The sequence below is a fragment of the Heterocephalus glaber genome, unplaced genomic scaffold (assembly GCF_053883595.1).
Source record: "Heterocephalus glaber isolate CG9 unplaced genomic scaffold, H.glaber_assembly_v1.0 deba00001564, whole genome shotgun sequence".
Lineage (NCBI taxonomy): Eukaryota > Metazoa > Chordata > Mammalia > Rodentia > Bathyergidae > Heterocephalus > Heterocephalus glaber.
The window spans coordinates 10,133,155-10,145,926 of record NW_028258351.1 but is presented as its reverse complement, the minus strand read 5'-3'; the positions used below and the strand labels follow the sequence as shown (position 1 = coordinate 10,145,926).

The 12,772-nt window shown below is 38.0% G+C and overlaps 1 protein-coding gene across 3 annotated transcripts in view; it reads right to left on the bottom strand.

Annotated features, from left to right (window-relative positions):
* The window catches only part of Nlk (nemo like kinase), a 140,490-nt gene that overhangs the window by 18,088 nt on the left and 109,630 nt on the right, over nucleotides 1–12,772 (bottom strand). For all 3 annotated transcript variants that reach the window (XR_002387008.2, XM_021238509.2, XM_004856970.4), the window contains exons 6-7: nucleotides 10,397–10,606; nucleotides 5,955–6,056 (exon numbers count right to left, since the gene is read on the bottom strand). Coding sequence is in view for 2 of the 3 variants with exons in the window: in XM_021238509.2 (XP_021094168.1) it covers nucleotides 5,955–6,056; nucleotides 10,397–10,606 (312 nt within the window). In the remaining variant the exon portion in view is untranslated. The remainder of the gene's footprint in view (nucleotides 1–5,954; nucleotides 6,057–10,396; nucleotides 10,607–12,772) is intronic.

The following is a 12,772-nucleotide window of genomic DNA, read 5'->3' as shown; positions in this document are numbered from 1 at the left end:
TGGAACACAGGAATGCTCTACCACTGAGCTACATCCCCAGCCCTTTTTATTTTTGTATTTTGAGACAGGGGCTTGGTAAGTTACCCAGGCTGGTCTTGTACCTGCAATTCTTCTGCCTAAGTGTCCTAAATAGCTGAGATTATAGGTGTGCACCATGACTCCCAGAAAATTCTTTTTTTTTTTTTTTTTTTTTTTTGAGACAGGGTCTCCCCATGTAGCCCAGGCTGGCCTCAAACTCACAGTGATCCTCCTGCCTCAGCCTCCCGAGTACTGGGGAGAAAATTCATTTTTAAAAATCACTATAAGTAAGATTTTTCAGTACTTATAATCAAATACATTCCTAACTGAATTAGAAACCTTCCAAATGTTTTTTATGGAACTATATAGAAAACTTTCCAGGAGGACTGCTATGGTAGAAAGCAGGCCTGGACTGCTAGTTCCTCTTTATAAACAAGTATCTAAAAATGAGGTCAATACATAGGAAAACAGAGCAGAGAGTTGGATTCCTGGCACAAAACATTATCTGGCAACCCACATTGCAACAGGGCCTGAACTCAGTTGACTTTTCAGCGTTACAAGTCTGTAAGTCTTCCTTTTTGCTTAAGTCAGTTTGAACTTGGTTTCACTGGAGTTTTGGCTAATGCACCACACAGAAGTATGAGTATTAACCAACCAATACAAGGAAAGTAATTTGAGGCAGTAAACTGACTTAAGAGGATAATCAACTGGATTCTCCTATGTGTTTTTGTGTTTTTTAAAAAAGTCCCAATAGGGCCGGGGATTTAGCTCAGTGGTTTTGCCACCTGCCTTGCAAGCGCAAGGATCCGAGTTCGATCCCCAGTACCAAAAAAATAAAAGAAAGTCCCAATAAACAGTAGCACATATTTGTTTATATATATGAATAGAAAAATATGCTCAAGGGCTGGGGATTTACCTCAGTGGTTTCGCCGCCTGCTGTGCAAGCGCACGGACCTGAGTTCGATACCCGGTACCAAAAAAAAAAAATTCTCAGAAAGATATCCTCAAACTAATAGAAAAGAGACTGGAATTTAGGTGGTACTTGAAGATGACGGTAACTCTGTACAATTTTTATTTCATTTCACATGTACTTGCATATATACAAAGGGAATTTTAAAAAAAATCTCCCTGTGGAGGTGGAGGTGCCAGGCAGTATACACTGGCTAAGAACAGCTTTTAGAGTTAGAGAAATCTATTTTTGAAATGTGGCTTTCAATTTAAGCATGTTATTTAACCGCTGAATCTTCTATCTCTCAAGGGTAAAAAAGGGATAATAGTATATCACAGTGCTGTTGTGAGCATTTAACGAACTAATATATAAGCAGCATTTAGGGCAATTCCTAGTATAAAGCAAACTTCTAATTACTATTAGAAATTGCTACTAACAAAAATGTTTATTTGCATCTAATTGAGTAGTAACTTAAGCGGAGAGCTAGTTAAATGAAGCTTAGTTTTTCTTTTTATAGTTCAGACTCAAAAACTTACATTGACTTTTAACAAGTATTACACACTAGTTTAAATATAATCTAATATTACCTTTAAAAAAAAATGCTCATGGGGATTGAACCCAGAGCCTCATGTATGCGAGTGCCCTACCACTAGGCTACATCCCCAACCCCTAAATTAAGTAATTTAGAATAAATACAGTAAGATAGAGCTTGCTCCATGAAAACTTCCAATTAGCTTAAGCAGCTTCAATGAAGATTACTAGATTTTTCTGAGGTAGAAGAGCATGCATTTTCATTTAATGTAAGTAGTAATATGCTATATTTCTTATTCTTTGTTTGTAAGCTTAAAGGAATTCACTTAAAAGTTTCAATATGCAAGCACAAGCACCTGAGTTCGATCCCCGGTACCAAAAAAAAAAAAAATTTCAATATGCTTTTGTAGAGATTTTTTTATATTAAGGCATAAAGAGGACCAAACCTTATCAAATGCTTTTTCCGCATCAACTGATATAATCATAAACCATAATGTCAAAATATGTTAAAAGATTTTTTTATTCTTTAGTACCCGGGATTAAACTCAAGATCTTGCACTTGCAAGGCAGGTGTGGCACCACTGAGCTAAATCCCCAGCCCCTAAAAGATTTTTCTATAGATGAACCATCCTTGCATTTCTGGGATAAACCCCAGTTGATCATAATGTATAATTTTAAAAAACACAGACTTTCTTTTTTAGTGATCATTTTAATGGTTCATATTTATTGTTTAGTATGTGCCAGGCAGTATTCTACATTCTCTTTGTATGCATATCCCTTTATTATTATAAGAACTTAATGAGGTAGGAAGTATTTTTACCACTTTACAAATGAATACACTGAGGTACACAGAGGCTGAATAATTTGCCTAAGGTCGTAAGAGAGTTACTGGTCAGGCCAAGACTCAAACTCAATCTGTCAGAAAACTGTATTGTACAATTCCTGGATCACCATTCAACACGCATAATGCGCTGAGCCTGAGACTGACACCACAGCCTTAAGCACGACAGTCCAGAGAAACACAAATTGAGTGTATACCCTGTGTGGAGCACTGAGCTAAGCACTACACATTTTGCAGAGCGATCTTGATGGACATAGGAACAAAAGCTATACTGTATATCTCGGGGGCCAAATTAATCTTTTGAAGTTGAAAAAATATCCATGTGGCTATTTAAGAAATATACTTGTATGTGGGTGTGTGTCTTCCAACATCAGATGTAAAAAGTTGTAACATGAATAGAAAAACCTTCACGCAGCTGCTAACAGGGTAAGGAAAGGTACATAAGGCATGCATTGTAGGATGGGGAAGGAGGACAGTGGGAAGGGCAAAGGCTGAATTTGACTGGTGACTTAGAACTTCAAGAGCAGGTTAACTTCTCTTGAGAGCAGTTATAGTGTAAAGATCAAACAGCAAATGTAGATTGAAAATGATTTCTATACTGAGGAAAAGTGGAACCATTTACATCTAATTACACATGGTAGGTACAGCCTACACTATCTGTCTTAATCTATCTTTTTTTTGGACATGGTCTTGCTACCTAATTCAGGCTGGTCTTGAACTATGTAGCCCAGGCTGGCCCCAAACTCAAAGGCAACCCCCTGACTCAGCCTCTCGAGTGCTGGGATTATAGGTGTGCGCCATCACACCCGGCTCAGTCTACACTATAAAAACCTACTGGGTTAGTGTTCAAGGACTATGAACACCTGCCAAAGGAGATCATTCCCAGCATTGTTTAAAGCCATATAAAGATAAGACTTTGAAGTCTCTTCAGAGTATACACAGTATCTAGCTTTTGAAGACAAATGGCCTCCTAATTTTCACCCTTCCAATTTTCTCTTCAAAATAAAAGTGCTTATTCTGACAGTAAGACTAGCCAGGGCTACCACTAATTTCTGTGGTGTTTCCTTAAGGCCATCAAGGACCTTAGTCATAAGCGAAATGATAAGAAGCAAAGCTCCAAGAGGCATTACTATTTAGAGGCTAATTCAGGTAAAAATTTAAAAGAAAGGATTCTGCAAACATCTTAATCTATTTAGTTTAAAAAAAAAGGCCTCTGCATCTGTAATCCCAGCACTCTGGGAGGTTGAGGCAGAAGGACTGAAAGCCTAAGTCCAGACTGGGAATTGTCTCAAAAAAGAAAAAAGGGCTGGGGATATAGTTCAGTACAAAGGTCCAAGGTTCAATCCCAAGCACCACCCTCGTCCCCCAAAAAAGAACCTTAAGTTTTTCTGCCCTCTCACCTTTATTTTAGAAAATTTGATATTCACTATTTTTATTTAATTGAAAACTCTAGGTTTTTAAAACTGACAGATTAAAAAATTTCTAAGAGTAAAGGATCACTTGCCTGGAACGCTCAAAGGAGTGCACAGTATTTTGGTGCTGTCAGATATTTTTGAACTGTTCTAGATACAGGAAGTCCTGCTCTCTCAGCTGCTATTCTGTAACTCTTTGACACAGAGGATTAATTAGCTGGCAACCATAAGCAATAGCTGAAAAGCCTCTAGAGATGAAAGGGTAGCACCAGGTTGTCTGATCTTCACCATTTTATTATTGGCTATCTTTTCTTTTTCTTCTTTGAGACAGGGTCTTGCTATGTAGTCCAGGCTGGCCTTAAACTCACAATCCTCCTGCCTCAGCCTCCCAAGTGCTAGTCTCATTATTGGCTATCTTTAGCCAGGTAAGATATACTGACTTGATGAAGTCTGTAAAAGAGGAAAATTATTTTGCTACTTCCAAGGATACATTTACGATGAGGTACTAACAAGTTAGTTTAACAATTCTGATACTGACTAATACACAGAACATAATGGATCTTGTTAGTTTATTCTATAATGTAGATTAAGACTTACTATATTATTCTAAGGGTGTTGAGGCACTGAATTATTTGATAGTTCTAAATACAACAGAAACATGTACCTGTCAGGGGACCCTCTCTCTGTTTGCCTTCTTCCCTCCCTCCCTTCCTCCTTTAGTGGTACTAGGCATCGAACCTAGGCCTTCACACTAAAGTACATTCCCAGCTTTTCTTAGTTTTTTTTTTTTTGGTACCAGGGATCGAACTTGGGACCTTGCACTTGTGAGGCAGGCGCCGGAACCACTGAGCTAAATCCCCAGCCTTTAGTTTTTATTTTGAGATAAGGGTCTTGCCCAGGCTTTGAGTGAATGTATGAGCCTCCTGCTTCAGCCTCCCAGAGTGGTGGGGTTACAGGCATGTGCCACCATGGCTGGCTATCAGGGAGCTCTTGAAAATATAAGCATATATTCTCTTTACTAGGCTGGCCTGGTCTTAGAAGAGAACACTCTCTTTGCCCTTTATGCCTGAAAATAGAAGTTCTAGACTTACTAGAATTACAGAGAGGGCTCTGTAAGGGGAAGGCAAGGCTTGGACCAAATATCTGGCTGGCAGCTCAAGAGGATGAGTATCAGTCTGTTATTTGCTACCATAAATCAGATCATCTAAGCGCCCAATTTAAAAGAAACCAAGGCAAAACCCAGGAAAATTTAATTGCCAGCTCATGAGTCTAAACCTTATCTGTTCGGTTTTAGCTTGGTGCTCCTAGGCAAGTATTCCTCTTACTTACTCTTCATGTCATTAAGCTGTTTTAAAGTCCTTATAAAAAATGCTGCTGAATCAAGAGTGGATGTAAAAAGCCATCCTGTCTTTCTCAGCAATGACTTGGCTGGCTGCAAGTAGTATCACTACAGATGCGGCAATTTGTCTTCATACTTTCTTTCTAACAATATTAACAACTGATTTTGTTAGTGGCAAAAACACAATAGCAATCTTTGGGCGTGGTGGTGTTCACATGTAATCCCAGCACTTGAGAGGCAGAGGCGGGAGGATAGTTGTAAGTTTGAGGCTAGCCTTGGCTCCACAGTGAGCTCAAGGCCAGCCTGAACTGCAGGACCCTGCCTCAAAAAACCAAAAACCAAACCAAAACAAAAAAAACTAAAACAAAATTTAAAAAGGCATAATAGCAATAGCTTCAAATTTCTCACTGAAGCAAGAGATAGCAGTGATACTGGCTTAGTATTTAGAAATGATATACATATACTTAGGTCAAAGCTCTGCCACCAATAACTTTTTCCATACATATCAATAAAGCAGGAGACATAAAGCCAAAGGTCATTTTTTAGCGAGAGTGCTACAAAATATGCATTTTTTCCTATGATATTGGGAATGACTACATTTTATTTGGTTTGGCAAAATTTGAACATTTTCTTCTTTAGGGCCATGATATTAAAAATACATAAAACCTACAATATGTCTGTTTAAAAACTCACAATAAATTCTTCTTTTAGTTGGGGATTTAGCTCAGTGGTTCCACCGCCTGCCTTGTAAGCACAAGGTCCCAAGTTTTATCCCCGGTACCAAAAAAAAAAAAACTTATAAATTGTTCTTTTAGAAGAGAATTCCTCCCCAACAGTTAGTAGATCCTCTTCCCCTCATTTTACCTGCTTATGAGGACCCCTGAGTATGTGTGCCTTAGCGCCTTCACAAGCTGTCCTCATCGCTTCCAGTGATGGTGTGCCCAACAGATCTGTGATCAAATCCAACTACAAGGAAACATGGAATAGAGATGGATAGATAAGCACATGAAACAGGCTTTTAATACCTTTAAATCACAGACTCAGAAACAAGGATCATATCTGGTGAAAAACCTTAGAGCAGGCAAGCTCTAGATTAACTAACAGGAGCCTCTACTTTTACTTTCTGGCCTATTAAACCAACCAACCAGAAAGGATATTTGTTAGGAATCCATGTGATTAAAAAGAAAAAAACAAAGTATGTTCTGGCAAGCATGGCATGCAAAGGCTAGAGCACTGCATGACCTGTTATCCTGATCCCACAGCATCTATGATCCTTGTAGAGGTGAAATGCTCTTCTCACGGTGGCTACTGATTGTAAATTTCAAATAGTTAATGAGTGGATTCTGATGCTTCAAATGGATTCAAGCTCATTAAGAGGCTCATCCACAAATCAGACACGTGTGATTTTTTTTTTCTTTTATTAAGTTTATTGGTAAATTTTAGGTATACAATAGTTACATTCATCATTGGGATCTTGTACCTTTACATGATGTATCTTGGTTCTTATTTTTTTCCCATTCCCCTGCCCTCCCTTCACCCCTTCCACCCTTCCCTATATACAAAGACTTTGTTTCCATTTTTTCCTTTTCTCATGTTTTTTTCTTTTCCCTTCTTTCCTTTCCCCTCCCCCTCCTCCCCTTCTCCTTTAGACCTTTTCTTCCTATTTCAATTATCAATTACACATTTCAATCCTTATTTACACTTTTAGTTTTTCACACCAGAGAAACTATTCCGTATTTACACATATGTCTTATTTATTTCACTTAAAGAGTATGGCCTCCGGGCTGGGGATTTATCTCAGTGGTTTCGCTGCCTGCTGTGCAAGTGCAAGGACACGAGTTTGATCCCTGGTACCAAAAAAAAAAAAAAGAGTATTGCCTCAATGTGCATCCATTTAGCTATAAATGTCTCTAGTTTCTCATTCTTTATGGCTGAGTAGTACTCCATTTTATTAAAAAAACACATCTTCTTTATCCAGTCTCCAGTTGATGGGGAATTGGACTGTTTCCAAGTTTTAACCATTACAAACTGTGCCGCTATAAACATGGGTGTGCACAGATCGCTGTGGTATGATTCTTTTAATTTTTTTGGGAAGATACCCAGCAGAGGAATAGCTGGGTCACGTGTGATTTTATAAATACTCAAAAGCAATCATACCTGAAATGAAAGCTAAGTTCTCAATGTCTGGGCCAGTACATAACCTTTACATTCTAGTCATGCTACAAATTTCTTACACTGACATAAAACTGTGGTACTTAAAAAACTTTGATACTGAATGAGGCCACATTTAGCTAGCTGGGCAAATAAATGAGACCAATAAAATGGTCTCTTAGAACAAGTCTTTGTAGGTAGCAAACTACCTTATTAATTTTCTGCAATGCTACAATTTTCTAACAACATAACCTAATTAACAATAGCATTTTATTTGGATCCCTCTAGGGTGGGAAATTCTTAGCCAGAGAACACAATTTTCTGCACTTATCTAAACCATGGGGTATCCATTAGCTTCACTGCCATCCAGGATAATGGAGATACTTGAGAAGCTTGCTTTCCACAGAGGAAATACCTCTTGAACACTTTTCTCTGGGAAAGGTGTGGAGGTGACACTGTTAGGTCTCCAACAACCACACTAAAGGCAGAAAGAAACGACTCACATAGGGAAACAATCAGAACATTGTCCAAAATGGGTCATATCTGTTATGAAGTCTGCTGGTAGTTTAGTACTTAAAGAGTATTTATTTCTCAAAAATACAGAGAAAATGCAATAGAAATGAACTACTTTCTTATACAAGCTAGACTCTGTTTTACACCTTGATTTCTCACCCTAAAGCACGGCAGAAAATAGACATAAGTATTCCTTTAATGGCCATGTCAGACTGGCAAGCTCAAGACCTATGTATTTCTGTTTTTGTTTTGTTTTGTTGTTGTTGTTTTTTTGAGGCAGGGTCTCACTCTGTAATTCAGGCTAGACTTGAACTCACTATGTAGCCCAGGCTGGCCTTGAACTTCAGGAGATTCTCCTGCCTCAGCCTCCTGAGTGCTAGGATTATAGGCGTGCACCACTATGCCCAGATGGACCTATGTATTTCTATATAAAGTGAGATAACTGAATCCCATTTCAGTTACTTTGCTTTTCTTTACATACTCTTTTCAACATCAACCCAAGATTCTATTCAAGACATAGGATTTGAATATCTGTATTATTGACTTTATTTAAGCTTTTCTATATATAAAGTATGAGTCACATTCATTTTATGACAGCTTATGTTTAGATATGATAGTCTTAATGTAAGTCTGTTAGATTATGTACTATATGCATCTAGCAATACTTTATCAATAGTATCAACTTTTAAGAAGTAAACTTTAAAGACTGAATTATCAGAGGAATATAAATGCTGATCATAGTCTATATAATTTCAAATACTAATTAACAATTCTTTGTAGAAAGAGCATAAAAGAAATGATTTTGTCTTTGGTCAGGTGCATGAATTATTTATAAAGTTACACAGTAGTCGGGCCGGGGATTTAGCTCACTGGTTCTGGCGCCTGCCTCGCAAGCGCAAGGTCCTGAGTTCGATCCCCGGTACCAAACAAAACAAAACACAGTAGTCAATGTGAACTATCAAATCTTAACACTTCCTTGCTCAAAATGCTTTCCATTACACTTACAGTAAGATCCAAAGTCCTTATCAGGTCACCACGGGCAGGCTCTTTCTCTTTCCCTGTGACATCATATTTTATCCTATCCAAACAGGCTCTTCCTCGATCATATTGTCCTTCCAATGTGCTATACTGTTTCTTCTTCAGGGGCTTTATTATGGTGGTTGTGCTGTCCTTCTTGGAATACTCTTCTTCAGTATTCTACTCTCATTTTACATGGCTGAGATGTTAACCTCTCAGATAATCCTTTATTGTGCCCTGCTTACCATCATTCTGTAACCCTAACCTGGTATAATATTTTTCATTCTTAGAATTTATCATTATTTGGGATTATTTTATTTTTGTTTATTTATTTATTTGGGTGTTTTTGATAAAGGGTCTCACTTTGTATTCCAGGCTGGCCTTGAACTCACTACTGTAGCCCAGGCTGGCCTCAAATTTGTGGTGATCCTCCTGTCTCAGCCTCCCAAATGCTGGGATTAAAGGTGTGCACTACCACGCCTGGTTTGTATATTTATGCCTCGTGTGAAAGTTTCATAAAGGCAGGAATAACTTTATTTTACTCACTGCTGTATCCCTAACATTCTGGAACACGAACAGCATCATAATTACTAATATTTACTGAATGCTTACTATGTGCCAAGCCTTATTTTCAGGTTGCTACTTTATTTATCTGCAGTGTTAGAGATTCCTCCCAACAAAATAAATAAATCAGGATAAGAGAAGTTAAGTAACTTGCCCAAGATGTAACCAGTGGTAAGTGGCAGAGTTAGGTTTTTGAACCAATGATTCCACAGCCTGGGCTCATTGCTGTTACATATTTTCATGCAAAGAATACCATTAAAATTTAAGAACAAAAATATTTATGATATATCCCAAGAAAATATGTGTATTAATAAATTAGAATAAAGGTAATTAAAAAGACAAAGTAATATGATTAATCTTTCTTTCTCTCTCCTTTCTTTTTTTTATGATGCTAGGGATTGAACCACGGACCTCATGAATGCTAAGCACATGGTCTACCACTGAGCTACATATATCTTCAGCCATGAATGATTTCTTTTTTTGGGGGGTACTGGGGATCAAACTCTGGACCTTGCACTTGCGAAGCTGGCGGCAGTGCTACGGAGTAAATCCCCAGCCCCATGAATGATTTCTTAAAGCTACATTTTAATCATCTCCTGGTATATTCTGCCATTTTAAATGTTTTACCCCAATAATAAAGATTATAAATTTTTCTAGATGTTCAGACTTAAAGAAATCAACACTAAAAATTTATATTCTGAGCACACAGCACAAGTACATTAAGTCACCAAATACATTTTCAAGTCAGAACCATTCAGTCAGAAAGAACAGCAGCTCTCTAACAACTGAAGATTACACCTGTGCAAATTGTTACAGCAGTCTGCAGCTATGCATCAGTGCACGTAGTAAAGTCAACACTTCCTCTAATAGGCTTGTAAGTTACAAAATGAATCTCTCTAATCTTCAGTTTATAACTTTCTGAATTTTAAGTGAATCTGAATTTGCTAAAAGCAAATTGACAGTACAACAAATAAGCCCAAGGCATGTATGCAGGATGGCTTTCTCCTTCAAATCTATAATAGAATTGAAAGCTTGCTAAAGCCCTTAAAGTGAAATCATACCTGCTGAATGGGACTTTGTGCCTGAAACAATATTCTTCGACCTAGTAGTTCTGCAAAGATACACCCGACAGACCAGATGTCAATAGCATTGCTGTAATGACGACTGCCCATCAGGATTTCCGGAGCCCGATAATACTGAGTAACAACTTCCTGAGTCATATGACGAGATTCATCTAGTTCTTCTACTCTGGCCAATCCAAAATCGCAAATCTAAATAGAAAAGACAATTAAAACATTGTTGATCAGACAAATACATTTAGAGATGGGAGAACAAAAACCGAAACACAAAAAACCCTGGTAGATCCCTGAACTTTGGTTATGTTTTTATTTTATTTTTATTATTTTGGTTTTTTGAGACAGGGTCTTGCTACGTAGGTCAGGCCAGCCTTGAACTCACTATGTAACCCAGGCTGGCCTTGAATTCATAGCAATCCTCCTGCCTCAGCCTCTGGGGTGGTGATGTGTGCCACCACGTCTTGCTGTCAAGTTTTTAACAATACAGGTAGAGTGTATTTGAATTAAGTATACAATCTGATCTTATCTGGCAAGCGAGAGAAAAGTCCCAAACTTTAATTTTTTTTATACAAAATGATGCTCTAGCTCATTTTTGATGTTTTCAGATAGGGTCTTGTTGTATAGTCCAGGATAGCTTTAAGCTCACTATGTAGACCAGCTGGCCTCAAACTTGCAATGAACCTGATCCTCAGCCTCCTGAGTGTGGGGATTACAGGTGTATATCACCATGCCCAGCAAAATGATGTTTTTTTTTTTTTTTTTGGGTACTGGGGATCGAACCCAGGACCTTGTGCTTGTGAGGCAGGCGCTGGAACCACTGAGCTAAATCCCTGACCAAAATGATGTATTTTAAAAATTTTCTCTTCTTAATCTGTTTTCAATTAAAAACAAAGAGAAAACCAAAATCCCAAAGCAAAGAAACAAAAACACCAAAAAACCTAACAGCGGAATGCATTTTCTGGGGTTAACATAAAGGCCAAACTGTCTATTTACAAGCTGGGCCTACAGAGGGAAGTAAAATAAAACAGCTACATCTTGAAGACCTCTTGAGTTGAGACTATGTTCACCATCTTTATGGTCTCTCTGTAGGCACGCACACACACACACACACACACACACACACACACACACACACACACATTAAAAGTTGTTTCAAACCGAGCTTTGTTGAATCCAGTTCTCCTGAGGTACTTTAGGAGTTCCATAAACAATTTATCCAAACTTTACATCTATCTATTTAAAATACTAATCCACATTCAAACACGTGTATATGTCAAAATGCAGTACTCTGTGGAATACTATGCTACTAAGTCAATTAACTTCTTCATGCCATATTTACAAGTAACTGAGCACCTGTTATATTTTAGACAGTATCTGGAAACAGTGATAAGAAAGAAAAGACTAGCTGAATGTGTTGCTCAGTGGTAAAGTTTATGTTTAGCATATACAAAGTCCCAGGTTAAACATCAGTGCCAAAAAAAACCCCCACAAAAAAACAAAAAACCAGCCTGGTTAGTTTCTGTGCAGACCAATGGATAAATCTTTTCTTGTTATTTTTATGTAACTGAAAAGTTGGCTGAGATTGCAAGGTAACTGTTAATAAACTGCAGTAGGGCCACAGCAGCAAGTACTACTTATCTCTAGGCATTAAGATGTTCTTGATACTGGGCAACCAAAACAAACACCAGGAGCACTGAGGATGAGATCACATAGGGATGGCCATGTAAGTTCCAGGGTTCTGACTGATTATGTCAGTATCAGAAGTAAAGAAATAACATTTTAAGTGTTTTGTAAACTGAGGTACCAGAGTTAAGATGTTACTTGAAAAAGGGTTCTGGCAGATTTTTTAAAGTTTGAAAACCACTACTTTAAAGAAAACAAGGTTTACCCATAATTTTTGGCAATCTCTTTCAGACTAGAATCTATTATGTTTGGTCACATCAAACAGATACATATGTGCATGTGTCAATATGATGCCAACATCTTCAAAACTTAAGAATGAAGGGGCTGGGGATTTAGCTCAGTGGCGCCGCATCTGCCTCGTAAGCACAAGGTCCTGAGTTCGATCCCTGGTACCAAAAACAAAAAAACTTGAGAATGAAGGAAAAGAACTGGGTATTGTAGCTCAGCAGCACAGTGCCTGCCTGGCAAGTACGAGGCCCTGAGTTCGATTCCTGATACAAAAAAAAGAGCGAAGGAAAAATTTCTAAACAATACAGAAGAATCATATAACCACAAAAACTCACATTTATCATATCTTCCCAATGGCTAGTGTTCAAATAACACTTAAAAACTATCATATTAACCCAGGTGTGGTGGTGCACTGCTGTAATCCCAGCACTCAAGAGGCTGAGGCAGGAG